General features: G+C 39.2%; 3 protein-coding genes across 6 annotated transcripts; 1 reads left to right on the top strand and 2 right to left on the bottom strand.

Moving 5' to 3' along the window:
* The first annotated feature begins 33 nt into the window (after positions 1-33).
* rbsn (rabenosyn, RAB effector) lies at positions 34-7,130 on the top strand. Of its 2 annotated transcripts, none has more exons than XM_084915910.1 (12): positions 34-358; positions 1,401-1,670; positions 2,488-2,622; positions 2,717-2,817; positions 2,910-2,955; positions 3,036-3,197; positions 3,303-3,565; positions 3,754-3,824; positions 3,933-4,019; positions 4,119-4,221; positions 5,269-5,373; positions 5,470-7,130. In XM_084915910.1, exons 2-12 carry the CDS (start codon positions 1,508-1,510, stop codon positions 6,583-6,585), a joined length of 2,352 nt encoding a protein of 783 aa, XP_084772036.1. In that variant the 5' UTR covers positions 34-358; positions 1,401-1,507; the 3' UTR covers positions 6,586-7,130. The 2 variants fall into 2 exon arrangements, with proteins under 2 accessions (XP_084772036.1, XP_084772035.1); XM_084915909.1 differs by having other exon boundaries at positions 1,382-1,670.
* Positions 7,131-8,631: 1,501 nt separating this feature from the next.
* On the bottom strand, positions 8,632-11,910 carry mrps25 (mitochondrial ribosomal protein S25). The gene is made up of 4 exons (XM_084915944.1): positions 11,672-11,910; positions 10,727-10,833; positions 10,544-10,631; positions 8,632-9,041 (listed from the first exon to the last, which is right to left on the bottom strand). Exons 1-4 carry the CDS (start codon positions 11,803-11,805, stop codon positions 8,852-8,854), a joined length of 519 nt encoding a protein of 172 aa, XP_084772070.1. The 5' UTR covers positions 11,806-11,910; the 3' UTR covers positions 8,632-8,851.
* Positions 11,911-13,276: 1,366 nt separating this feature from the next.
* nr2c2 (nuclear receptor subfamily 2, group C, member 2) lies at positions 13,277-27,090 on the bottom strand. 3 transcript variants are annotated; one of them, XM_084915918.1, is made up of 15 exons: positions 26,902-27,088; positions 23,354-23,438; positions 23,015-23,107; positions 22,665-22,865; positions 22,470-22,575; positions 22,156-22,335; positions 21,525-21,681; positions 21,327-21,417; positions 21,011-21,156; positions 20,064-20,241; positions 19,443-19,564; positions 19,222-19,361; positions 18,619-18,756; positions 18,415-18,520; positions 13,277-16,536 (listed from the first exon to the last, which is right to left on the bottom strand). In XM_084915918.1, exons 2-15 carry the CDS (start codon positions 23,411-23,413, stop codon positions 16,362-16,364), a joined length of 1,893 nt encoding a protein of 630 aa, XP_084772044.1. In that variant the 5' UTR covers positions 23,414-23,438; positions 26,902-27,088; the 3' UTR covers positions 13,277-16,361. The 3 variants fall into 3 exon arrangements, 2 of the variants coding, with proteins under 2 accessions (XP_084772044.1, XP_084772045.1); XM_084915919.1 differs by lacking the exon at positions 26,902-27,088 and having other exon boundaries at positions 23,015-23,088; positions 23,354-23,440; XR_014798834.1 differs by lacking the exon at positions 13,277-16,536 and having other exon boundaries at positions 18,417-18,520; positions 19,191-19,361; positions 26,902-27,090.
* Positions 27,091-27,918: the final 828 nt, after the last annotated feature.

Raw genomic sequence — 27,918 nt, 5'->3', positions numbered from 1 at the left:
CAGGTTTTGTCCCTCCTCTCCTTCCATACCGACTGGATGTCAGTCACATGACCAGGCAGGGCTGCTGGCGCTGCTGTTGTTCTTCTGTCAGTGAAAACTCTAACTGTCAACAACACAGCTACTGTCGGGCTCATTTGTAGGCTAAGTGCAGATTTTTTTTCATCGCGTCCAATAGTCAGTAGGCATTTGTTTGCTTTTGTGCAGTTGGAAGTTTGTTAATGTCGCGTTTTTGAACAGCGAGAGGGGAGAAACGATTGCAAAAGAAGGCGAGAGCAGCTGCTAGCTTTCTCCTGCTAACGCCACATCCTCTGTGTGGTATAACGGCGCCCAAAGTTAGCCTAAATAATAAACAATAAAGGTAAGTCCTTTCATGGCTCGTATCCAGCTATCACTTAGTAAAACACCTCTGGTATGCAGCTAGGGAACCTAATACTTCCCGTCCAGTTAAGCGTTTTTTTCCGCTAAATGCGTGGATCGACTTAAGCTAAGTTCAGCTATTATAATGCAGTTGTAATAGTAATTTATCTGAATGTGCATAATAGTATTCTAATCAATATTATTACCTTAAATGTAAGTATTAATTAATGTATTAATTTTTTTAAGATGTTCAATACTCAGAGGAATGTATTTTTGCTTTTTAAGCAGCTTAAAATTGAGTTAAGTCAACACTTATGGATCATTCAAGCATACAAACATTCTCTCTTCTCAGACCAACAGTTTTGGTTTTGGTTCTGATTCTGATTCAAATCATTATTTTATATGGAGGAGCCCCACGGAGAGGTATAATAGTGTCTACAACCATGATTATGGGCTGCATTTCAGCCAGCTGTGTTGGGGACGTTGGCAAAATTGAATGAATCGTGAACTCAAAAAAGCATCACCAGATTCTGAGCCACCATGCAATAGAATCTGGAAAGCGTGTGATTGGCAGTGGGTTCATTTTTCAACATGACAGTGATCCCAAACACACACCTCTAATGCAGTAAAAGCATACCTGGATAGAAAAACACACACTGTCACACTATCAGTCGTGGATTTGCCTCTGAAGAACTTGGACGTTAACCGTGTTGAAGCAGTGTGGGGGTAATTTTGACAGAGAATAGAACAAAAGACAGCCATCATACAAAGAAGAGCCTTGAATTTCTTTTAAGAGGCGTGGAGAAAAATTCCCGAAGATGACCAAAAAAATTAAAAGAGCGTTTGCCTAAGAGAGTTCATCCTGTATTGAAGAATAAATCTGGTCGTAACAAATATGGACTTACAAGCTTGTTAGAATTGTACAAACTACGTTTTTGCATTGCAAATATAAAGAAATGATCGGTGGCTCAAGTCTTTTGTTCAGTATTGTATGTGGCCTCAGTGTACTTCTCTCATTCCTCAGTATCCTGGGATTTTCTCAGGCATTATGGAGCTACTGTGGGGTAGGTTGCACACCCCATGAGATGTGGACCGAAGTCAGAACGTGCCACTTTGCACCCCCTCTGCAGCAGCACTGACACTTGTTGTCATGGCCTCCAGCTACCCGCCCCCCTTTGAGGGCACAGGTGAAGTAAAGGAGGGTTTTCTTTGCCCACTGTGCCTAAAGGACCTCCAGTCATTCTACCAACTCCAAGACCACTATGAAGAGGAGCACTCTGGAGATGACCGCCATGTTCGGGGACAGCTAAAAAGTTAGTAGCAGATTCTGTGTTTTACTCTTTGGCTACAGGGCTAATTTACTCCTGTTGTATTCTAAAGACACAAAATCATACAGTGTACTGTCTAGTCTGGGGGAAAAAAGGGCTTTTGAAAGGAAACCTATTATTATTCATTTTAAGTTTAGTATTTTTATTTGTGGACCCTGCTAGTGTGACTAGTCACAAGTTAAACGTATTCTTGTTTATCTTATACTGGGTCTTGGGTCAGCTAGAAGTTTATCCTTTGTTAGAAGTGAAGAATTTAAGCTTAGATTTCCCTAAGAGTGTGGATGAGTCTTATATGGTCACTACAGGAGCTGTGTGCTGCAGATGAACATATTAAGTACATCACATTTACATCATACAGAGCCAATAGTAGAAAAAAATATCTAGAGTCTGATCATGTGGCTTATAGGGGATATATATACACACACAATTTACATATAAAAGGAGAAGTATAAACAGTGCAATTGAATATAAGAATACTGCTGTACTGGATTATAGGAAATTGCTGTCAGGATGAATTTGCAGTCCGTGTTGGCTGCTGCAACTTTCTACATAATAGGAATATGATTGAATTATGAAAAGGCCAGAAGGATGCATGTGCAGGTTGGCTTCATTTGCATATTAATAGTACTGTAATGAACTTGAAAATAGAAAAACATGATAACAACAATCACATGTTGAAAGATGGATGAATAAACTGAAAATGTGGTCATTATAAATATTAACTCTGGATCAGCGTAAGAATCACAGTTTCAGGATACATTTACGCACTGTTTCATTGTACGTATTGTCTCACTGTTTTCAGGTTTGGTTCAGAAAGCAAAGAAAGCCAAAGATAAACTGCTGAAGAGGGATGGGGACGACAGACCGGATACTGGCAGTTATGAGTCCTTCTACTATGGTGGAGTGGACCCATACATGTGGGAGCCTCAGGAATTGGGTGAGACTGCAAAAACTGTCATCTGTAGCACTGCTAACCAACAATATTTGTTAATGCAAGACACTAAAAAAAATATTTTTCTTTTGCTTTTTAGGAGTAACCAGAAGTCATCTGGACTTGTTTAAAAAGCACCGGGCAGCCAGGATAGATCATTATGTCATTGAGGTCAACAAGCTCATCATTAGACTGGAAAAGGTTTGCTTACATTACCTCATTCAGACAATTTATTTTCTTCTGTTGCTGGAAATAAATTTGCAGCTCATTTACCATAAACTATGATGTTTTAGCTGACATCATTTGACAGAGCCAACTCAGATGCTGCTAAGATCAGAGGTTAGAGTTTTCATTATAACACATATGTAACTGTGCTTCATAAAATATTTTAAATAATAAAAATGTATCCCTCTTTGTAGCCATTGAGAAGTCTGTAGTGTCATGGGTGAATGATTCAGACGTACCATTTTGTCCCGACTGCGGAAACAAGTTCAACATACGTAACAGACGGCACCACTGTCGCCTCTGCGGGTCCATCATGTGTAGGAAGTGCATGGAGTTTGTTCCCTTACCCCTGGCCCGTAAGCATGAACAAATACTTGGGAAATACAGAAAACTGTCAGATCTCAAAAGTCTCTCTATAAGTGTCATAATGCTGCATGTCTTTTTTATTTAACCTTCAACAGAGAAGCTTATCGCTGGGACTCGAGAAGCACTGTGTGTACCCGGAAGTCCCAGTCAGTCCCAGTCTCCACCAGCGGGAGGTGGCAGCAGCGGGATGGGCTCTAGGAGAGGCAGCATCAGCAGTTTGAGCAGTGTAACCTCCATGCTGGAGGAAAAGGATGACGAGAAGATTCGCTGCTGTCACCACTGTATGGACACACTTCTGAAGAGACAGCAGAAGTTAGAAGAGAAGGACCATGTGCCAGATATAGTGAAACTTTATGAGGTTAGTTTATCACTTTAATTCCTAATGTGACGATCAGGTTCTTTATCTGTTCCCATTTGCATTGCGGTCGATTCTAAGAATTGTTTTGCAACCTCTCGAGTTTGCTTTGTTCTATCCTTCCTGTCATTTAATGTGTTTCTTGTGGAGCTTCCTGTTGTTTACTTGCTTTGAATTTGTCTTCCTGACAGAGGCTGAGGATGTGCATGGAGAAGGTGGATGAAAAGGCTCCAGAGTATATCCGAATGGCTGAGTCTCTCAAGTAAGCCACATTTAAAAAGTACTTCTTCATACTTTCTTATAACAGCTGCTTATTTTTCAGTTTGGAGAGATGGTTTTAGTACTTGCTGTCATCTGTACACTTTTATAGTGCTGGAGAAACCACTTACAATCTTGACACTGCTGGTGGGTTAAGACTGGAAGTCCAGAAATACTATGAACTCATCGATGCTCTGAGGTATATGGCAGTCATGACTGACAGCTTCAAAATAAAACTTTTGTCATGTTTGCCCACTATGCCATTATTAAAGATTAAATTGGCTTCTTTTCTTTTTAGTAAGAAGATCTTAACACTAGGACTGAAGGATGATCCACAACCACATCCGAAGGTGCTCCAGCTACAGAAAATGATCCGCTATACCGCCACACTGTTTGTCCAGGTCAGGACAACTTCCACTCATACATAAAAACACAATTTGATTTGATTTGATTTGATATACCTTTATTAGTCCCACAAGGGGAAATTTCAAGGATGGATGAAGAAACACAATGTTTCTTCATCCTTCCTTGTAATGAAATTCTGGAGGAATGACCACTTTCCTGTACTTTAGCCAGCAGCTAAACTGCAGGAAAATTAATTAACTGCAGGCTTATAATAAAATTTGAAATAATGAGGTCCAAGAATGTAGAAGTGATCTCTATGAGCACAAAAGCTCCGTCTTCAGGCTGCTCTAAACACAGTTTCTCCTCTTGGCTCTATATTATGCTTAGTTTGATTATCTCTCATGTGGTCAAAGTGGACATAGAAAACCCAACCATCTTCTGCTCAAACCTTCTGTTTGAATGAGTAAACCAATCAGAAGAAAGTTGGCCTGAAGGGGCATGGAGCTAAAATGGCTTGGCTGCACTGACATGGCCCAATATAAGATAACTAAAAGTTATTTCAAACTTTGAATCATTCAATGCTCCAAGATAGCAGTCGCTAGAAATAAGAGTAACAAGGTTCTCTGTAGTATGACTATCATATACCAGAAATTATTTAACTCCATCAGTGTTTTTACTGTAATCTTAAAGGGATAGTCCATATAAAATCAGTTCATGACCTGTAGCACATTTTGCCTATTGCCATGTTCTTATCAGTATTACTTTACAGGAGTTCACTGATAATGAGCGACCTGCCAAGTCTGTAAAATCTGTTTCCGCTTCAGTCATCATATTGTATGTTGAGCTGATGAAAGTCTGCTGTTGTAAACAAAGCTTTTCATTGAGAGAAAAATTTATAATGTGTATAGCCCATAATGTGTTGTACCACAAATATAATATGCTATATGTGCTGTAATGTTGTCTGGGGCTGAAATTTTTAAGAGCAGCATGTTTCCGTTTATCATTGCATTACAGTACATTTACACATTGTTTCTGCAACATATCTTCATCCTGGAATTCTTTATTTGTATGAATCTGCCCATTCTTTGTGTCTTCTGTTTCAGGAGAAGCTGTTAGGTCTGATGTCTTTACCCACTAAGGACAAATATGAAGAGCTGAAAGAAAAGAGGAAACAGGAACAAGAGAAGAGACTGCAACAAGAAAGACTGGTACGATTGTGTTCCTGTATGTTGTTACTATTATTTTTTTTCCGCTGGACAGATGTGGCTAAATATGTTAACCTTCATGTGATTCCTGCTCAACAGGCAGCACAGGAGGCTCTGAAGAGGAGGCAGGAGAGACAGGAAAGAAGCCGTCCACCTGTGAATGCCAATGGAGAGCTGCCCCAGGCCCCCAGAGAGCCACGAATTACCAAAGCTGGTGGTTGGCTTCCCTCCGCGGACTCCGTCCACACACGTGGTGAACTGGAAGACCCCCTTCTGCAGCAGATCGAGAACATTCAGTCATTCCTTCGTCAAGCTCGGGAGGCTCAGAGAACAGACGAAGTGGCCATGTTAGAGGAGAACTTGCGCCAGCTGCAGGATGAGTATGACCAGCAGCAGACCAGTATTGCTCTTGCGCTCTCAGAAAAGCTTGCTCAAGAGGAGAGTTTGCAGCAGGGGGAGCTGCATCGCTTGAAGACCTGGGAAAGGGAGGAGAAAGAGCAATGGAGCTCTTTCTCCTCTACCAACTCCTCCGAGCCATCCTATAAATGGGAGCGGTCTCTAGATATCACTCCAACTGGAGGTCACCAGGGAGAGGAGGACACACCAGCAGAGGAGCTGACTCCTAAGGCAGAAAGAAGTCCTCCGTCTTTTAGAGCATTCCCTGCTCTCACAAGCCAGGAGGAGTCTCCCCCAAGGTTGAGAAGCTTAGGAGGCCATGTAACGCCTCCTGGCGGTGAAGGCCAGAATAACACCTCCCTTAACCCCTTTGAAGAGGATGATTCCACACCCACCGAAGATGATCCATCCAATCCGTTCTTTGAGGACATCAAGAAGGACCACAAAGAGGTAACCAACGGAAAGAAAGAATACAACCCCTTTGATGAAGATGAAGATGCAGAGGAGGACAAACCGGCTGAGACTGTTTCACGCAACCCCTTTGAGGATGATGACACAGATGAAGGTAACCCATTCCTAGAGGCTTCAGGAAATTCTCCAGAAGTCTCGACTAACCCATTTGACGGGGATGACAAAGATGAGGTCTTGCCGGATGTGGACATGATAGAGGAGGAGCTGCTGCTACAGCAGATAGACAACATTAGGGCCTACATCTTTGATGCAAAGCTCAGCGGGCGTCTCGATGAGGTTGACCTTCTGACACAGAACCTAAAAGAGCTACAGAAAACCCTCCAGGAGCAGAAGAATAAGAAGCACTGACACATTTCCTTCAAAATCCTCCTGATCACCTGCTACTTACCAAGTCCCACAAGGTTAGCTCACTTAATGCGACTTCTGAGCCCACAGAATTTAATTTGGGTGAGGTCTGCTGTATCACAAATGAAGTTCATGCCACAACAAAAATACATACAAGACTTCAGTAGTCATTTCCTGAATTTCCAAACATCTTCTTAGGCTTCCTTGCCTGTTTAGGCCAAGGGCTGAAATCTAATGCACATGTACAATTTTAGAGCACTGTGAGTAAAAGTTAATTTGTTTAGGCATGTCTGCAGCTTTTTGCCCAGCTGTAAAAATGCAAACATGAACAAATGAAGATAAAACAATGTCACTTTTAACGAATGTTAAATGAGACAGTCAGATGGTTCTCTGAGTAGAATCTGGCTCTTCAGTAGAAGCTCTGAACAAAGTCAAAACGCTGCCATGGCTGCAAAGCTATAAAGATGAGCTCACACATCCTATCATAGCACTGCACTCCTATAGCACTGGCAGACCTGTGATGACCCCCCCCCCCCAGATAAAAGAAAGATACTACAGAAACACACATAGTGCTTCTTCTACCTTATTAAAACCTGCTGCCTACATGAAGCACAGTTTAACTTGAGATTTGGGTTTGTAGTTGGTGACTAACTACAGTTTTTTCAGAAACTACTCCGTTCTATCTGGAGAAATGGCTTTAAATGTCTTAAATTTGCAGACTTTAATGTGTAAAATCTGTTTCATTGATGTTTGAAGTCTTGTATTGGTGCTTCATTCTGTGGTAATTGTACTTCCTGCTTTTCATTTATCCCTTAGTAAAGAGCTAAAGCGCACATTATTTTACATCTAACTTTCCCACAAATAACTCACAGTCCAAATGACCATGTTATTATCAAACAAGAAGTGGAATTTAACATTTACTACAAAATTTAGGGAGCCCAGTGTTTGAAGGAAAGAGATTATTTGACAAAGTTGCTATTAGTGTTTGAATTATAATTTTAGTCAATACGCCTGGACCAATTAGATTTGTAAGAGTAGTTAAAGATGCATTGCACAGAATTAAACCATGTATGTGGCCTGCCACTAAAAAAAGTGTAGCTTAATGTTACACTGACTAGCAAACATTTTAATTATAATTGTTGCAGCCAGCCAGTTAATTAACTCTTAAACTAAATGAAGGTGTCAAACCCGACTTTTTCATTTCCAAAATCTTCAGTTTATTGCACCTGCTATGTCATCCAATAAATATGCTGCATCTTATATAACAGGGAGCCAAAAAAAAGGCTTCCTCAACCTGATGTTTTTTTGTTTTTGTTACAGTACAGGAATTTTGGCTGCATGTGTGTGTTGTTCAGCTGGTAGCCCGGCATGTCAGACATCACAGCTAAGATCTGTATGTTCGGCTTGTTATCTGATCACTAGTTTCACCTGAAATGTCCATTCAGAGTTCATCCAACCAGTTCACCCAGCAGGTACTAAACACTATTTGCCAAGGGACACTGTAGGCATATACAAGTGAATAAAACATCTAAAATTCACTGAAGTTCCATTGTGTAAGGAAGTCATTCATTTGTTAAGTCTAAATAAATTCTTAGGTTAATTTCTTTTTCTTGGTCAAACATATATTAACACTACATGAATGCCAGCAAGTATTATCACCTTGAGTGCTGCTCTGCCGGTCCTAACATGACTCTCTTTTTGTGCTTTCAGTCTCCTCGTAGAGTTTTTTGTGTTTGTAACATCTGCAGAAAATTTTTAGCAAAGCACGTGACCACCCTTAATGTTTTGACAGTGTGAATAACACAAGGAGATTCATTAATGTTAATTGCTGATCTTTATCTTTGAAAGTAATTTAACATCTCTGCATTTAAATGAAAATATTTGAAATGGACACAGCGATTTAGAAATGTTAGGAAATTCCATCTCAGCACTAATAAAACTGTCTGCAGTAAAATGTGATTGCATTTTGGTTTTGTTTTTCCACTTTTCATGTGAGCATTGATGGTGAATACTTACATAGTGTGAACAAAATAGGCTGGTTAGTAAAGCTACATGAGAAAAATGGGTTTTATTTAAATGCTCACATCAGTCAGCCCATATACATCCATGCGAAGTCTTCAACAGGTCTCACTGTGACAGATGATTGGTTCCTCCTGCTTCACAGTTGAGTGCCAGTCCTTTCATATAGTTATATAAACACCAAATGAAGCCACATAATCCCGTAATATTGTTCTGTAAATCTACAAAAGTCCACTGTCCTTCTCAGACTCTACTCCTGTGACGCTGCCATCTGGGCCTTGTATTTGCCCGTCATCTCTTTAGGCAGCGGCGTGGTGCCAGGACATGGCACCTGGCCCTCCACTTCACAGATGCACTCCCTCAGACAGTACTTCTTTGGCCCAAAGTTGGCGGGGTTGGAGGCTTGCATCTTAGCCAGAGCTTCAGCTTGTAGCACCTCTCTGTGGAGAGAGTTGAGTAAAATAAATATATGAACAGATCGCCTGGTCTTCGCTGGAGAAGAGTTTTTACACAGAGGACATTTGACACTGCACAGTAGTAAATGGTAAAACTAGAAATTGAGTCCATCTTGCTGAAATCTCATTTCTACTCTTTAGAACTTCGGGGTTTCTTGTGCACACCTGGATTTGGGCAGTTTACTTGATTTTTCTTGTTAAATCCTTTCAATCTTTGTCAGATTAGATGGGAAGCATCTGAACTGCCACCATCAGGACTCTGCAGATGGTCTGTGGGCTCTCTGTGGACAACTCTTTGACTCACCAGTTTTATCACAGATTTCTGCAGAATTCAGATCTCATTTTCACTTTTTTTTTTTTTAATCCTAACATGCAGTGTGAACTGTGGGACCCTAAATATGCAGGTATGTGCCTTTATGAGCAATATATAATCCATTCAAGGAAATCTACACACACCAAGGATAATTACAGACCACAAGATGTGCCTGATTCATTTTGGAGGTACAAACATAGATCCCTCGCAGTCAGAGAGGTTGTCCTCTTATAGACATTAGGAAGGAAAAATAAATACATTTTTCTTTACAGAGTATTGACTTGTTGTAAGCTTACAGGGAGAAATATCAATTGTATATAATCAAAGTTAATTCTGAAACACTATAAAATAGCTCAAAAGTAAGCAAACCTAAATATGTTCTGATGTGAGCGTATGCAGACATCCAAAGGTGTGCTCGAATAGCCTATTTATCTTAAAAAGGTTACTAACTGAGGCAAATAACCTGGAATTATCTGCATGGCAGCCATAATAAGATCTGGTTGACTTTTCTAAATACAAAGGAAAAGTGCTTAAGTGCTTCCTTTATTACCTCCTTTAGGAGAGGATACACTGGATCGGAAGGAAGTGGCAGGTCACCATTAAATGCTAATGAACAGTGATTCTATTTCATGTTGTAACCTGATGATATGTTTTGAACCTTTAATGAAAGGTAATGCTAAACCCACAGGTGAATTATGAATATTATGCTGCTGTAATAAGATCTGCTTCTGATCGAGGTAAAAAGAATTTACATATAAAAGAAAGTCTACATGATCAAAGTGCATTTAAGGTGCACCACAGTTCTATTAGCGTCACATCCAGGTGTATGTTTTTCTTTAAAATTCCAACTTTAGTATGTAATCATAGTTTTTTACTGTTGGTTCTCGTATTAGCTGTATGAAACAACAAGATAGGAACACAGGATGAAGTAAGATGCTCATTTTGTAGTCCATCTTCTGGACTTTAGTTTTAATAGGCAGACATCACAGTGTTAATTCAGACAGATCATCTAAGCAACGTGGTTCACAACTTCTTATAAATCCTCCTCAGTGGTTTGCCACTGAGTTCAGGAAAAAAGGGATTAAGAAAAGTTATGGAAGGTATTTTTTTAAACTATTTGTTTCTGTTTCATAAAAGACGATTCACACTTTAAAAAAATCCTTGTATATCTTACTCTGATTTGCCCAAAATCTTCTTAACATGTTGAGCAATCCGTTTGTGGTCCTTCCCCTCCACATCCACCATTACTTGTTCCCCGTCGTCTGGACAAAAACACAAAAGAAGATCAATCTAAGCCCAGTTTAATTTCTCCAGTATTTCGTATCAACGCTACACAACAACACGTAAAGCTACACACCCAGGTAGAACTTCAGGAAGGATGACGGCGTCATGTTTTTGAACATCATAATTTGGACCCACGGGTTTTTGTACTGAATCTGAGGAATATTGAAGAACACAAACTTTCTGCAAAACACAGAGAGAAGACAATTTAGCTACATTTAGATCATTACAGTGTTATAGCTTTCTGCATTAAAAAAAGGCAATCATGCTGTTTTTTTGTTTTTTAAGTGTTTCTGGAAAACCTGTATATAGTAAACTTTAACACAAAGTTGAATTAATGCAAAACAAATATGTAAGACTGCTGTCTTGCATTTAAACAATATCTCTAAAGTTAAAAACGTCCTCTCTCAAAGTAATGCTGAAAAAGTAGTTCATGCATTCTAAGCTCAGCTATCGTAATTCGTTATTATGGAGTTGTCCTAAAGCAGGGGTGTCCAACTCCAGCCCTCAAGGGCCAGTGTACTGCAGGTTTTAGATGTGTCCTTGATCCAAGACAGCTGATTTAAGTGACTTAATTACCTCCTCAACATGTCTTGAAGTTCTCCAGAGGCCTGGTAATGAACAAATCATTTGATTCAGGTGTGCTGACCCAGGGTGAGATCTAAAACCTGCATGACACCAGCCCTTGAGGCAACTGTTGTTGTGACTGAATTGAATTTTAAAACCTTAATGTAAAAAAAGGATTTGGATCTTTCACCATTTTTCTGACATTTACAACAATTCAAAGGGATAAACAGGACTTGAAAAAACACGGTACTTTTCACAGTGATGCATATGAGCATACTGTCAGAGTAGTTATAAAGGATGTCTCCCCTGATCCACGTGTTTATTGGCTCAGGTTAATAAAACATGAGACACGTGAGATCTCAACAACAGCGTGGCTCAAAAAGAGTTGACTTTTTTTAAGTGTATAAAATGAGCTGAAATTTCTGCTCGTCTATTTCCTAGTCGATGCTCTGACCTTGCTCCGTCGCTGAGCTCGCCGTGTGTGTTATAATTCACTGTCATAATCTTCACTCTGTTTTTGAAGATGATGTCGCCCTTCTGGAGATATTCCAGGGTCCTCCTGATCGGAAACCTTCCTTTCATAGGCATCTTAACCTTTTTTATATTTACAAATTACCATTTAACAGACTGCGCGTGCCTGTAGCCAAAAAAGCACACTAACAGAGACGCGTTTTGATGACGTAGGAAGATCGCTAGCCAAGCGACCAAAGAGTGATGGTAATTGTAGTTTTTGCAAGAACGCCTAAGCTACATTATTGCTAAAATGTTAACCTTTTAAACCAATCACTCTTTTGGCCAAAACTTATATTTTGCCTTATAACCTTTAAACACACTAAAACACAGTCTACACAACAGTTCATTTGTTGTAAGACTAACTACTGGAAGCAGAAGTTACAACAAAAGTCAACACAATAACTTTAAATTATTCACACTCATTGCTTCTGGTATGATGAAACCCGTAAGGGCCAGTTAATGTCAGCTAAGAACAGGAAACTGAGGCTACACCTTCAAAAACTAGGCAACAGATGGTTAGAAAAAAAAACTTGTCTGGTTTTATAAATCTTAATTTCTGCTGTGATATTTGGGTGGTAGCGTTATAATATGGCATAAGCAGCATGAAACCATCCATCCTGCCTTGTATTAGCTGTTCAGGTTAATTCTAGTGTAATGGTGTGGGGGATATTTTTGTCACACTTTGAGCACATTATAGTACCAACTCAGTGTTTATACACCACAACCTACCTGAGTGTTGTTGATGACCATGTCCATTACTTTATGTCAACAGTGTATCCATCTCCTGAGTGCTGCTTCCAGCAACACACCACGTTGCAACGCTCAGATCATCTCAAACTGGTTTCTTGAACATGAAAATTAGTTCATCTCTATTTTAACTTCATATTTTTTCATCTTTTGTAGAATGACTTTGGAAAGACTTGTCTTTAATTTTTTTTTTTTTTTTGAAGCAGTGAGCAATACGAGCTTAGTGGAGTGATTTCGCCTGATTGTGTGTTGATTTGACAACACTGCGTGGTTCTGTGAATGCAGCTTAAATATTTTGTGTATAAAGTTTTGCAATAATCATTGAAGCTATGAAAAAGGTGTCTCTGTGCAGTTGTTAAAAACTAAGAGTAAATACACACAGGAGAAATATATACAGTTTAAAAGATAATAAAAGATAAAAGATAATCTTCAATTCAGATAAATACTTTATAGCTTTTCTCTTTTTTTGGAAACAGAATTTCTGTTTTTTGTGTCTTTTTGGGGTTTAGTTTGCTGTTGTTCAGTAAACTGTAGAATAAAATATTCAAGCAGACCCATTAAGCAGGTTTCTGCATTATTAATGCTTTTTTCACTCGTTATTTGATGGCTTTATTTTTATGGGGAAACATCTGTATTTAAAAGTGATCAAAGTAATAAGGAGAATGCTATGGTTCCTGCCTATATTGTTACTAAAGCCTAACTTCTATTCAACGGAACAGAAAAAAAACTGATATGTTCATACAGACTTCAACTTTTCCAGTTCTATCATCCATCTTCATCACAAATAACTTCAGTCGTGTTTTATTTCATGAATAACTGTTTATTTTGTTTAAAATGCGTAGCTTCAGAGAAGCTGGCCTCAGAGACTGGAATTCTGATGCGGGACTCAGTCATTAACACATTTCTTTTATATCTTTATCAGCGTGAGGTAGAAAGGTAGGGTTGTGACCAACTCGAGCAAAACATGAATGATTTTCTCAATCTCAATGTTTGAACACAGACATTTTACATAAGGAAAAAAACAGTACTTTTACACAGTATAAAATCTTAACCATAAGATACTCTGGAAAAACTCTAATATCCTGTAATGTGGGAGCTGCTCATGGTAAATATTTTAAAGCCACAACATTTAAATCCACACTTTCCATACAGCATTTAATAAAATGCGCTTAAGCAACTTTTGCATGCATTGCAATGCTCTAGAAAAATTATAACAATGCTCCTTTTTAGGGCAGACAGCGACAAGATTAAAAAAACCCTGCTTCAAAACAACATGCACTCATTTTAATGAAATTACATGTACGAAGGTCTTTTCTCACCAGTGCCTTTACGAACAGTCCATATGGGTTTTAAACCCAAATATTACATCTGACATGTACTTCACAGAGACATAATCATAGCTGACCTATTTATACACCCATTATCATTCATGGTGCTGTGGATGCCTATTCAGAACCATAATATAAGAAGGTAAGCCAATGCATATCTCCTACGTCGTCTCCAAGACATCAATGCACTCGGGATTGGCTTCCCAGAAAATCTTTTTTTTTTCTCCATTTTTTTCTTTTAAATCAGGGAAACCTGCCCAAAAGTACTTTAAGTACACTTAGTATGCAACGAGCAAATTTGTTTACAACAAGTTAAAGTTTTTGGAAAACATACAAAACACAAAGTTTTAGTCAGCATGAGTGCAATGAAACACCACAAAAGCTGATTGATGTGCACGAGAATACAAATGCAAAAATAAAAAACCGTAGCATAGCTACACATAAGTCGGATTTTTAAACCCAAACATTTAAGGTAATCTAATTCCTTAAAAGAAATATTTAGCTGATGATAAATACTGTAAAAAATGAAGATAGAGAAGAATGGTTATGACACTGACAGGACAGAAGGAAACAATATGTAATTGATTGTCATAAAAGGGAAAATTGATGAGGTAATTGCACGGATTATATAAGGAACATACTCATAATAACCTAAAAATAATTGTACCACATAGAAACACAAGCACATAAAAAACCTCTGAGATGTCGTTCAGTAGGGCTGCCACAAACGATTATTTTGATAGTCGACTAGTCACCGATTATTTTTGCGATTAGCCGACTAATCAGATCATCATCCATTGGACATAAAACGTACAGCTTATTGCACCAGCATGCATCTGCTCTTAATATAACTATCATTAGCTTACAGCTTTAGGTGTTTAAGGTATGTGCTAACTAAAAATAAAGACAAGATTAAAATTTATTAAATTTTAATGAAATTTGCAGATTGTTTCAGTGAAGTTTAATAAACTCAGCCGTCTGCTCCTTGCTATCTAAAATATAACAGGACACCGGAGTATATTCTCGAGCATCTCACACTTCTGATAATCAGTTGTCTGCTTGACGTTTATTCAGCTGTGTAAAAACTAGAACTTTAATCTCAGCCTAACCGATTTACTCAGGAACAAATAAAATACTAAAAAAAGCCAAACAAATACATTTTTAAGTTATCTAAGTGACTCATATATCATGTTTACCCTGAGTAGCGAAAGACGGCGGTGGGTTTGAAAACGATTTGCCGGGAGTCCGGTGTTCTCACGGCTCTAGTGAGCCTTGAACCCGTTAGCTATCGAGCTGGTGGGTAACAGACGTCTCCGAAAACATCGGAGCGCTTTTGAAAATATGTCTTGATAAACTGAGCAGATATTTGAGGTTTACACAGCAACATTCTCGCCTGAGAATATCTTAAACGTTTATTTTGTGACCCAGAAAGAATAATAAGAGTAATATTAAAACTAACTAGCTGCCGCCATTGTTGAAAGCTGAGCAGAGCCGCCCTATGAACTCTGGGACACAGCTTCTTCTTCTTCGGGGTTTAACAGCAGCTGGCATCCTTGTACATGCAGTGCTGCCATCTTCTGTTTCAGTCCGTTATTACACTCTTAAATCCTACTACTTATTCCTGCCTCTTTTGGGATCTTACAAAGCTTCAAACGACGCGTCGACTATTAAATCAGTCGTCGACGTAATCGTGACTAGTCGACTAATCGTGGCAGCCCTATCGTTCAGTATAAGAAACAACATACGCTCCTCAATTTAAATGGCTAACTTGACTTATGAAACTTTTGTTGTTGTAAAAGCAAAACTAAAAGAGAGGTGGTGCACTGAGCTGATTATGCGCTATGAGCTTGATCAATACTATGACATGCTATGAACACTTACTAATGGAGAACATAACTGAGAGTTTGTACCTTTATATACCTGACTGAGTTTCTCTAACTATAATTCAGATTTAACTAATTGAACAACTCCATTTTAATTTCAGTTGTGTCAAAATTAACAAGAAAAGCTCTTTTCCATACATATTGAAAACTCAATTCTTTTTAATGGCCTGTATCAGAAACATGCCAATTTTACTGCGCTGATGTTCAAAAAAACTTCCCAGCTTTAAAGTAATCAGATGTCCTCCACTCTAAAGAGGTTTTTAAAGATCTTTTTCACATGCAGGATTTCTTTTAATGTTACTTTTAGATTCTGGACTTTCTGTAAGTTATGCAAACCTAGACAAATGTAAAGCAATTTGAAAGGGTTAGGTCAAATGCTATAAAGACATTAAAGAGCACAGCTGTAGATGCAGAAGATTCTGTTACTTAGTTCAACAGGACTGACTGCATCAGCTTCAGGAAACATCCCCAGCCATCCAGGCTGTCCAGTGCCATTCCATCTCAATCTACCTGAATGACTTTGCACTATGCATCATTGAAAGCAAGGGCTTGCTGCAGGATTTAGTACTGCAGTTCAAAAATACAATCCTTACAAGAGTAAGTGTGTACCTGAAGAGGAGACTCACTAAATACTTCAAACTCTGAGAGTTAGGGTGCTTGGAGTGATGGCGTGTCATTCTGTAGAGTCAGAGTCCTGGCTGTTATACTCAGCCGTCTCCATCTTGAGGATGTAAGGAATTATGCTGTCAATAGAAACATTTCCTATTAAGCCAGTGAAGAAGAGCTCTTCTGTGATGCTTGAGTTCATGAGGCGCAGTGCAGGCAGACGAGTCAGAATACGTGTCAGCCTGAGGAATGGAATAAAGATGTAATTTACACAACACATCACTGCATGCAAACACGGTTTTACCTGAAATGGAATGAAGGCCTTCTGCCAGACATCCACAGAAAAGAAAAGGACACAGGAGTTCAGGTTTGTGCCAATGGACGATGACGTCAGCGATCGACCTTGGTCAAAGTGAACCAATCAAGGCCAATTTTTAGATTATTTCCCCAGTGATGCATTAAATCAATGTGATCATTATTATAAGAGTCATGATACAATGAATCTGCCTTGCTATAATATAATGTTGCATTTACATATATAATTGAAAGTGCATGTCTGGACGTCTACACACTTTCAAATTAAGGTGTGTGTGTGTGTGGAGTGGCTCAGCCTGGTGAGCCAAACCAACACCTTCCAGCAAACCTCATTTGTTGGTAAAAGACTCCACTGTGTATGGCAAAGGCACAATGAAGAGTAGAGAAGTACAGCTCCGAGGTAAAAACAGTAAAGAGCCAGCATGTATTAACTTAATACTGTTTTAGCTGTTCTGCTCATATCTACTTGCATGTTCATTAATAATGATCATTAAAAAACAAATTAAAAAACATATCTTCAAGCTGGAAATGACAAATAAACTCCTGGGGTGTGTGCTCGTTTCTCCCTGGGTGTTACAGACTTTTTTGTCTTTGGAATCCACATTGTACATTATGAAGGGTGGATAGTGGTACACCGATGGTCCTCTTTTGCCCACCCCACCCCAACACAACTACTATCGCTGTTTTCACTTTGTTATCTGCAATAAGATGGTAAGAGCATTCCTCACATACCAATTCACGATATAGGCACTTGTATCCTGTACAGCTGAATGAAACCAACAACCCATATTCCTCTGCTCACCATGATATGCTGCTAATCAAATCATTGGCTTGTCGCTCAAAATTCACTGCATCATACAGCCTGGGTACGACTTATTTAGATTCAAACTCTGATTATTATAGTAAACACTGTCTAAAGGTGTGGTGCTTCACACAGCTATCATAAAAATCTTGGGGAAAGAGAGGCAGAGAAGTCCAGACTCCCTCCCCAGCTACCTCCTCCAGCTCTTTCTGGGTAATGCCAAGAGAATATCCCTGTCCTCCTGTTAGAACATCCTCAGAACACCTCATCCAAGAAGCAACCAACCTCAGCTAGCTGAGAACAACCCTTTCTTTAAGGAGAGGTCAGCCACCTTTCAAAGAAAGCTCATTTCTGCTGCTTGTATCCACAATCTCATCCTTTTGATATGGCATTTATGTAGAATGATGCTCCATCTGGTGGCTGATGGTTGTAACTAGGATACAAATTTGGGATACAAAAATTTACTAGCACTGGACATCAAATAAAATGTTAACAGTCAGATTAAATGACAGCTGAACAGCAGACAACATCAGCCAAAAGCTTTTTTCAGACATGCACTGCAGACCTGCACCCTATAGACATGACCTGTTTTTGCTCTGCAGAGAAAAGAATGTAAACGTCAGATGCAGTCAGCTTGGATGTTTAACAGTCTTAATACAGCTCCCTTCTGCAGAGTCTGAGATGTTTTACTGTGCCTACTCGAGAATAGTGCAGATAACAGGTTGGTGAATTCACAGCCACAGTGAAAATAAAAGCTTAAAGCCTGGCAGACAGTGACGTGTCCCACAGAATGAAACAGGTATATGCTGGAGAGAAGTTGTAAAAACCAAAAAAGACTCAACCAAACTCACAATTAACTTACGCCAATAAAATAAGAGTGGCATAGTATCAGTTATTTTTCCATCTTAGTGCTGGGTATTAAGTTAGGGTATCACTTTGTATAACATTTTTTGTCACTTTGCTTTGAATGTGGATGAGAGTAGGACAGGAGGTATGAATGTACCTGTAGGTGTCATCTGGATATGTTTTCTGCACATAGTCCTGTAGCTCCATCAGAGCTTTCTCCTGGAACTTCTCAATCTGCCCACTGCTGTCCACACCTGGGTGATCTGATGAGTCAAACACACAACAGTTGTTCTCCAAAATCATTTGACTGATAACAGCTAGACTGTCCATTATTATTTCTGACACAGAAAATCAGACTCACCTGGGCTGAACAACACTATAGCCTTCAGGTAGGCGTATTCATAGCTGTCGGTCTCCAGCCTCGTCATGCTGTTACAGAACTCCTGGAACTTCCAGATATGCTCCATCACCTGTTTCACCCTTTCCCCTGACAGTTTGTCTGAGACAGAAGAAAGTTTCCATTTTGTATAAATATTCATGGTTTAAGTCTCTTATTTTCTTTAATTCTTTTCCATCTTAATGGTCCGAGAAAAGTTACTTAGAGAAACAACAAAAAGCATGTCATCACTGAAAAACGACACAATTCTTAGTCGGTGTTAGTGGCAAGTGTCGTCACTTGTTTGCAATGTAGTTGGCTTCATTAAGCCAAAATGGTCCTAGCAGGGGGGATTTTTATTTATGCAATTACATTTCAAAGTTTTGTTACAATCTAAATAAAAACAGCAACAATATGAGCCTGTTCTGATTTCATCACATGTAAGTAATAAAGTTGTCTTCTATGCTTAAGGCCTATGTTTGTTAATAACAAAAAAGAAAGGAAAAAAAAGAAAAATCACATTTCTTTACTCCTGTTTATATGCGTGTGTGTCCTACTGTGAAAGATGGCGAGGTCTGTGGTCCATACCATCCTGGATGCTGCTTTGAAGGTGGTTGATGATGGCGGCAAGGATGGTCGACAGGTTCATCACATGAGCGCACTGAGCAAGACCCAGAGTGAACAGCTCGTTCCAACAGGCTCGCACCAAACTTGTGTTTGCCTCCTGACTGAGAAGAGAGGGAAAATATTGATTAACAATCATCTGGTAGTGTTTGCAAAGACAACAGCTTGTGTGAAAACTCTCTCACCCGAGAGCTGAGAAGGCTGGGATTGAGCGTGCCCAGTGCATGGAGAGGAAGAGAAGTCTAGATGCAGATTCACAGATGTAGTGTACATTCAGATACTCGGGCATGGGGCTGGGCATGGTCAGCTAGAGGAAAGATACAAACACAACACAGCTGAAAAGGACATCAAGTACAAAAACATTACTGCTGACAGGAGAATGGTAACACAAAGGAAACACAAAGCAAGTGTTAAATGAGTCGCTCCAGTTAATGCACATTGCACAAAATGTCCAGCAGGGGATCTGCTTGTTACATGTCATATTTTTCACTGTTCCTCGTGTTTCCTGCCAGTATCTTTGCAAGGACAAAAATCAAATAAACACCAACTAAAAAGAAACTTAAAATAAGTGTTTCAACTGCAGGTGATAACAAACCACTTAACAGGGTTTTGCTGTTTATTATTGACCACGCATCCATACTTTGGTAATTTAAAACTGCATAGACAGATGAATGGTCTTGTATTCTGGTGAATAACCTCTGAGTACCACCCACCCTACTGTGGATGCCAATCGGTATCCCTCAGCAGTCAATCATCTCCAAAAATTGTGCATATTGTTCTTCCCATTACATGTGAACTTTACTCACCTTAAAGCTGACATGGCTGTCTGTGAGCAGTGGTCCTTCCACCTCTATAATAGGGGTCTCCTGGTCTCGACCAATCAGCTGGATCGTTGTTCCACTGACACATTGTGACTTATCAGCCAGATTGTCTTCGACCCCAACTTCAGGTGGGTTGAAGACTTTGGCCAGGGTGTCAAAGGCACTGTGTGCAACACACAAGCACACATAAAATGACCTTTCATTAATTTAATTAACAAGAAACATATAAGTCACAAAAGTATAAATGTGTTCTTATTGCACACATACATGCGTTAACTCCTTAGCACCACTTTTATTACCTAAATGCTGTTTTTAACACTGTTTTCTTATACACACAATTATCCAGTTACTATGTCTGTGAAGGTTCTCAGTCATCCAGGTCATCGTAGTCAAAGGAGCTTGCAAAGAAAAGCGTCTGGACTTCTTTAAGTTGCTTGAAGACGTTTCACCTCTCATCCGAGAAGCTTCTTCAGTTCTAAGGTTTTAAGGTCCCTCTTGGGGGGATACTCCCACTGGGTTTAAATCTGGGATTCTCCGCCATTTGACCTTAGAACTGAAGAAGCTTCTCGGATGAGAGGTGAAACGTCTTCAAGCAACTTAAAGAAGTCCAGACGCTTTTCTTTGCAAGCTCCTTTGATCCAGTTACTATGTTCATTCAAAGAAGAACAAAAACAATGCAAAGTCATCAATGAGATCTTATCTACAGTCTACAACACAGGTTTTATCAGTGTTAAAAATTATGCAGATATTAGAACCCACAATGCATAACTCACAAAATTACCAATGCGGTATTAAACAAATGCAAATAGAGAACTGGTTTACTTCTGCAGAGACAAACAAAGTAAATTTTAAGAGAACACTAACGATAAGCCACCTGAACCCAAATCTGAACAAGCAAAGGCAAGACTCCTCTCTGGGTGTTGCTGACTGACCGTGTTATCTCGCTGGCAGACTGCTCTTCATGTTGGCTGTCTGAGGTATCACCATTGTTTAGGTTTTCTTTTAGTGAGTCACTTAGGTTGGCCAGTGATGTCACAACGTTGGCTAGCGTCCCCAAGTCTCCCTGCCCACAATCCATCTAAAGACAAGTGACACAATGCAGATTATATCCCATCATATAGGCAACATAACCAGCATCCACTGTACATACATTACAGCCTAGCACAGATTTTATGCTCCAACCTCTTTACACGACTTACAAAAGGCAGATGTTTTGTTTACTGTTACACAGTCTCTTTAATGATGTACCTTTGAATCAGTTGCCAGCACCAAAGTTCCATCACTCTGGATCACTGGCTGCTGGATGTTAACCAGCATCCCCTGGTCCAGCAAGCTGGACCTAAATGTGGTACAAAGAACCATCAAAACAACTTTACAAAATCGTTGGAAACTTAAAGAAGGTGCAAATTTAACAGCTCAGACCCAATGTTTGTCTGCAGGTCTGACCTGGATCCATCTGTCTCTGTATCGGAGATAAACGTAGGTGTGGCGATGAGTGGACTGTTTAGGTCCTTACGAATGTAGATCTTTTGGGTGGAGGCCGCGCAGTTGGCATGCCTCTCTCTGGGCACAATGTCGATGGGTTTCCTCTCACTCTGGACAGCTGAATATTTACAGGAGTCAGAATGTGTTAATATTTTCCTCATGCTTACAAGTAAAAGCAAAGAACATTGTGCATTTCTACAAGCATGCACTGAGAACCATGCTAATGATATTCAGTGTCTCTCAGAATACTGCAGATATGAGGTACTTCTGGTTTAACTGATCAGAATAGTTCTCAGTTGGACTTCCTGACAAATTGATGGTAAAGAAAGAGCTGAACCTATATTTTTACTAAAAATAACCCTTGTTGAGTAGCTGTAGGGACAATGTTTCCTAAACAACCTCCTGCAGCAGTATCCAGTGTCACACCAGTCTGTATTTTATACATGTCAGGTCAGGAAAAAGATAGAAGACTTTTTTGGGCCATATCTCACTTATTTCTCAAGGAAACTGAAACTACTTTCTCGGGGACAATACTTGACTTGTTTCTGGGTGTGTTTTTTGCACTGTGTCCTGGAATTGGATGCACACTCACACTCAGTCTTCATCCCCATCTTAAGGCATTTTCTCAACCGACAGAATTGGCAGCGATTGCGGTGGTGTTTGTTGATGACGCAGTCCTGCTTACTGCGGCAGCTGTAAGTCAGATTCTTCCTCACACTCCGCTTAAAAAAGCCCTTACATCCTTCGCAACTGACGGCACCATAGTGACGTCCTGTACACAGACAAAAAAGTTCTTATTTTGTACCCGTGGTTGAGTCTACTGACAATATGAAGCTGAACACACAGCTGGATACCAAAGTATATGGAAAAGATCCAAAGTATACTCATGTTAAGTGGCTGAAGTACCTGAAGCCTTGTCTCCGCACACCACACAGTACTCCACCGGCTGTGGTCGGCTCAAATCTCCTGACTGTCCTAACAACCGTTCCATTGACACTGGATCTGTAACAATCTAGAAAAAAAGCATTCAAATAAGAACAAGTTATTGGCAGTAGTGTTGTCACATATGCCCTATGTGGCAGTATTAAGAGGGAAATGTACCTGTATTCTTCCTGGCATGAGGCTGTCTGCAGCAGTGAAGATGAGCTGTTTGGCATTGTGACTGTCTGGTGAGGCCAGGATGACCTTTCCTGCCCCTGAGCTGTCAGCTGTAGTCAGAATGAACTGTTGCTTGGGGGCACTGGATGGGTTCATTGCTGTCACTATCTGGATCTTCTGACCGGTCTGCTGGTCGGTTACAATCTGGGGGGATAAGAGATGAAAGAGGAAGACAGAACAACAGGGAAAGTGTGGAAGATCCAAGAAAAATATTTTAACACCAACATGTTCAGCGCCCCTGCGAAAGGGGACAATGTCAACAGGTTGTAACACATTCAAGTTTAAGATGTTACCTGAATTCGCTGTGGTGTAGAGGGCTCAGTCGAGATGACCTGAAAGCGCTGCGGAGACTCACTCATCACTGAGTCTGATGGAGAGGATGACACCTAATTGGTTAAATGTATAAAAATAATCTTAATTAATAAGTCTGCAACACAAATACATTTCATTTGAATATGCAGCGTTGAAATGTTTTGCTACAAAATGTTATACACTTTTATTGTAAGTGAAAGAAGACAGCAAATGGTGAATTATATCTTAAAGGTAACCACACGACCAAAGTGAGTAAAACCATCAAAAAAGAAAAAAAAATTCATATTGGTTGGATGAAGCAACAACTTCAGACCACTCACCTCTGCCTCATGCTCAGAATCCACTTTCTGCTGGGAAAGCAGATTCAGGTTGGACGTCATGATGAAGTAAAGTCATTAGTGAGGTCTGTTTGGAAGGATGTCAAAGAAAATAATTAAACTAATAAAAATACCAACTACCCCAGAAGAGCAGGCTGACATTACTGACTCACATAATGGTCACAGAAGATGCAGCAAGACATTGGATGATTTTGTATGGCGCGATTTGGCTACTGAAGCACACCAGTGTCTCACTCATGTGTTCTTATGAATGGGTGGTATAAACATTAAAATATTACGCCACTTTGAAATACTAAATCTGTGCTGCAGCAATGCCTTTGCAACCCAACTTTTAAAATCATTAAAAATTAAACAAAAGATAAGCTTCTCTCTTTTTATACTATATAATAACAAATGCAATCAGTCTTCAAACTAAAATAAAATTGACAAAACAGTTTCTGTTTACTGCCCTGTTACCTATATAGCTATAGACTGCCGTATCATCACACAGTTATTAAAAGTGATATTCTTATTTTTTAGGTAACTTCAACAAAACATTTCACTTCAATCACAAGAAGAATTTATTGCGATTTTTAACATATGGAGAGTATTGCAACAATGTATATTGTGACATTTTTAAAATTGCAAATTATGTCCTCAAGTTAAACTTTGTCTGTATTTGTTTTATCCAATAAGATAAAGTTATCTCACTTCAGTTATTTTTTTGCTTAAAAATGAGATTGTCAAGCATACCAACACTGTCCCTAAAACCTGCATAAATGTTGCCATTACATGGAGCCTGCAGCCTACATAAATAACCAGAATACAATCAGCTGGCAGCCAGATGAGTCAAGTCCCTTTGAGTTGTGCACAATGACAGACCCATTCAGACTGATGACAACATGCTGGCATTCTGTTTGCATTTAAAATTAGACAGCAATTACTTGCAAACCTTCAAGAATCTTTTTCAGAGTGATTACAGTCAGCCCAAGTCCAGACTATTACTGTTTGCAGAAAGGTTATCTCTGATCAGGCAAGACATCCAAGCAACGTGCAATTAAAAGTGCTTGTAAACGTGCAATAACCCTAAACGTCTGGACAACCATTTAGTCACAAGTTGCAATCGGTTGCAGAATGTGGAAATAATTATATATGTATATACATTTTTATTTTTATTTTTTGTAGTTGCAAGGATATTCTTGTCCTATTTTTACTTGTGTGACTGAGCCTTTGGCTTGCTCTGAACTAGGAAGTACCTTTTTCAAGGTTAGTCTGTCCGGTGTTGGATGGTTTTTTTAGTCAAATAAATGTTTGCTCAGGTAATGTTATCTTGGGATGGTGGTGCATGAGATGAGCCCTATAGCTCATAGTATTAACAGTGTATTTTAATTTGTTTAATACTATGTTCATATTTAGTGTCCCTGTATTGATATAAGATTGCATTGCAAAATAACACAATACTACTCTATATAAATTTTTTCCCCCATCCTTAATAAGACCTGAGCAACTGTCCAATACAATGGTTCAAAGATCGACAGCTTGGTGTGTTCCTCTACATGTGACTTTACGCTGACTTTAGAGCCATACTTTAGCACTTCTGCATATTCTCAAACAGAGAGTAAGCCACCACAGCAGGAGGATTTCACTTAATTTGGTAATATAGCTGACATGTTATTATAGACCACAACACAACTTGCTAAGACAATGCAGTATTTATGTAAAATTCCAGATAAAATATTTAAGCTATCAGTTAAACTCACCTTTACCTTTGTTAAATGTCTATTTTGTTTCCTTTAAAAACCAAAATCACACTCAAAGTGAAGCTAACTGAAGAGGGTTTGGAACCATCACTGCGTTAGTGTTAGATATTATATGTTATCACAGATATGGTCAATCCTCCTATACTGCTGCACCTATATTGGTTAATGTAATAATTTCTACCTATGAATCTTGAGTTGCATCAGTCCAGTGCCAGAGTAATTTCAGTGGGTGAAACACTTTTTGGAGATACTAATACCACAATGACATCGACAGAGGCACCAATCATTTCTTACTTTGTACATCTGTCCTCCAAATGGACAAATATGAAATCCTGTCAAGACTTAAAAAACATAGTAAATATGAAGGTGTCGAGACTAACTCCCACTGCTTTTAATATTTTTAAAACTTCTAATTTGCTTTACTTTATATTTTATTGTCACTGAAGAGGAAATTTGTTCTGGACTCCAAGTCCCAGTTCCCAGCATAGCTATTGTGACCACCACAAACCATACAAAGCAAAATAAGTCACAATTTAGCATCACATCAACATTAATTGTTAATGTTGCACTAACCCAATGACTCCACACTACAGACTAATATTCCGAGCATTAACTGAACAGAGCACAAATTAATTTTTAAATCCTTTAAACTTCTGCCAGAAGGTAACAGTAAATACAAGATGAATTGAATCTCACAAACTGTTGAAACACACACTGTTCATAAAGTGACTGAGGGCTATGATGACATTTTTCTGGCGTATGCTTTTTGTGGCTGTTTGCACCACTTTGAACAACCCTAGATTCGCTGTCAGTGTAACATAACTGCTAGTATGTTAAAAAAAAAAAAAAAAGAAAGAAAAAGTCAAGCTGCACTAGAAGATCTAGAAATTAGAATGATTTTTTTTAAAGCTGTGATCACCACCTTGCAGCATCTTTATTCTTGGGGGAAGTGTCTAAATCCACCTTTCATTAGTTTAATTCTTTCTAATCTACTGGCATTTGAAAGATTTCCGTCCTTCTCTGTTTATATGGTCTTGTACTGTTTATAAGAATACAATCTGACAGGCTTTGGGGGGAAATGATTTATGTGGCTGCAGTAACCATACAGGAATTTGATGTAGCTTCATATTGTTTACTGATTGGTCTAACAGTACGTCCATCATTACCTCTTTTCTCAAACGTATCACAACACATAACAAAATGGAGAATCTGGCAATCAGCCAGTAACATCGAAGACGAATCCTTATGATAAATATGTTCGAGCAATTTTGTTTTCAGACACCGAACAGATGAATGTTGAAATTCTGGTGGCGAATATAAAAAAAATGGCAGCTGTGATGAATAAAATGTATGATCGTAGTACTTTCAATCCACTCCCGTCCCCGGGATGGCAAAGGTAAAAGGGTCGAGTTCATCTGCTGCAGCTACAGCTTTCCAGCGTTAGCCCCTTCAGCTAGCTCACTGCAAGTGAACGCAAGTAGGCTGCAGTGAGAGCCGACTGCAGCTGTGTGCCCCACTGAGCTGTCATCCTAGCACGCAGGGATTGGTTCAAGTCGACAGCTGTGTCATCGTATTTAACAATTAATTTAGCTGTCACCAAAATATGTCAGCCTAAACAGACTGAGACCGATGTTTCACGGTCCATGCCCGCACTCCGAGCTGCCTGAGACGGCCAGGAAGGGAGCTCCGCATCGGCTAGCTTGCTAGCTAGTCGGGAAATTAGCTACGCTCTTTTATGGTCCTGTATGTCTCACAGGTTTCTACTGTTTTCAGTCCAGGACTCAGACTTACCTCCGGGAACTGGCGGCCACAGATTTAGTGCGCTCTGCTATTTTATAAAATATTTGTTTTGGTTTTCTTCTGTTAAAGGTCATAGTTCGTGACCCCGCTCCGCCAGCGAGTTGATGATGGTTGAGGTTTTTTTTCCCCTCCTTCCTCTCTCGCGTATCCGCGCGACTCCAACACCCCCCCACCCTTAGCGCGAGCCAGACAGGACTGACGTCATTATGTCTGACTGTCTGGACTTTGTTGTTAAGGTACGTTTGAAACATTTACATAGTAAAAAAAATGTTTAACAACAGATGTATTTAAGAGGATAGACACACTGTTTCTCCTATAGTGCGTTTCTGCTCTTCACATAAAGAGCTGTAATAATAAACTCAAGGCTTTAATAAGTGATTGCATAAATGATTACAAATAGTATAAATATTAAAAATATAAAAATAAAGTGTTTTGGTTTTTTTTTATCTTATATGATACTGTCAGAAGTACGTGACATATACATAATGTCATCAGATATCGACAGATATAGAAAATGTCAGATAATGTTATCCAGTTATAATCTTGATCCAGCTCTAATTTCTTTATATTTTGCTTCCAAGAAGTGAGACTTTCTGGCAATTTCATTAAGTGATCTTGAGCAATCGTTATGCTGGCTTTCTGGTTTTGTTTGTTAAGCCAATTAACACACAAACTACAAATCACTGAAGCATAAAAAGACACCTAACTCAAGGAAGCCAATGTTATGTCTACACATAACAGACAACTTGGCAAAGAATCAATTTAAAATAATATCTTTAGGCACTTTGTTACTAGCAGCCTGTCACAGAGCACATAAACTGTTTCCATTTCTGTAGTTTGAATCTACAAAAATCCCAAAAACAGTCTGATAGACATAAAATTGTATTTTTGCACTAACAATGTGGTTCCCAAAGAGCTATTAGTCACCTGGCACACTGTATGTCAGCATATTGTGCGGTGTGTCTATATAATGTTTCAAGGAAACTTTCAAGTGGCACTATCTACAGT

This window comes from Perissodus microlepis, chromosome 20 (genome assembly GCF_051167445.1).
Source record: "Perissodus microlepis isolate ML-2025 ecotype Zambia chromosome 20, ASM5116744v1, whole genome shotgun sequence".
Taxonomy (NCBI): domain Eukaryota; kingdom Metazoa; phylum Chordata; class Actinopteri; order Cichliformes; family Cichlidae; genus Perissodus; species Perissodus microlepis.
This window is presented reverse-complemented; position numbering and strand designations above follow the sequence as displayed.

Coding starts and splice junctions, on each gene's coding strand:
- mrps25 (XM_084915944.1), bottom strand. CDS start 11,805: ATGCCTATGAAAGGAAGGTTTCCGATCAGGAGGACCCTGGAATATCTC. Junction 10,834..11,671: donor GAGCTCAGCGACGGAGCAAG/GTCAGAGCATCG, acceptor TGTGTTTTGCAG/AAAGTTTGTGTTCTTCAATA. Junction 10,632..10,726: donor CTTCCTGAAGTTCTACCTGG/GTGTGTAGCTTT, acceptor GTTTTTGTCCAG/ACGACGGGGAACAAGTAATG.
- nr2c2 (XM_084915918.1), bottom strand. CDS start 23,413: ATGACGTCCAACCTGAATCTGCTTTCCCAGCAGAAAGTGGATTCTGAG. Junction 21,418..21,524: donor ACAGAGACAGATGGATCCAG/GTCAGACCTGCA, acceptor TACCACATTTAG/GTCCAGCTTGCTGGACCAGG. Junction 19,362..19,442: donor CCAGCCTTCTCAGCTCTCGG/GTGAGAGAGTTT, acceptor CTCTCTTCTCAG/TCAGGAGGCAAACACAAGTT.
- rbsn (XM_084915910.1), top strand. CDS start 1,508: ATGGCCTCCAGCTACCCGCCCCCCTTTGAGGGCACAGGTGAAGTAAAG. Junction 1,671..2,487: donor TGTTCGGGGACAGCTAAAAA/GTTAGTAGCAGA, acceptor CACTGTTTTCAG/GTTTGGTTCAGAAAGCAAAG. Junction 3,825..3,932: donor CGAATGGCTGAGTCTCTCAA/GTAAGCCACATT, acceptor ACACTTTTATAG/TGCTGGAGAAACCACTTACA.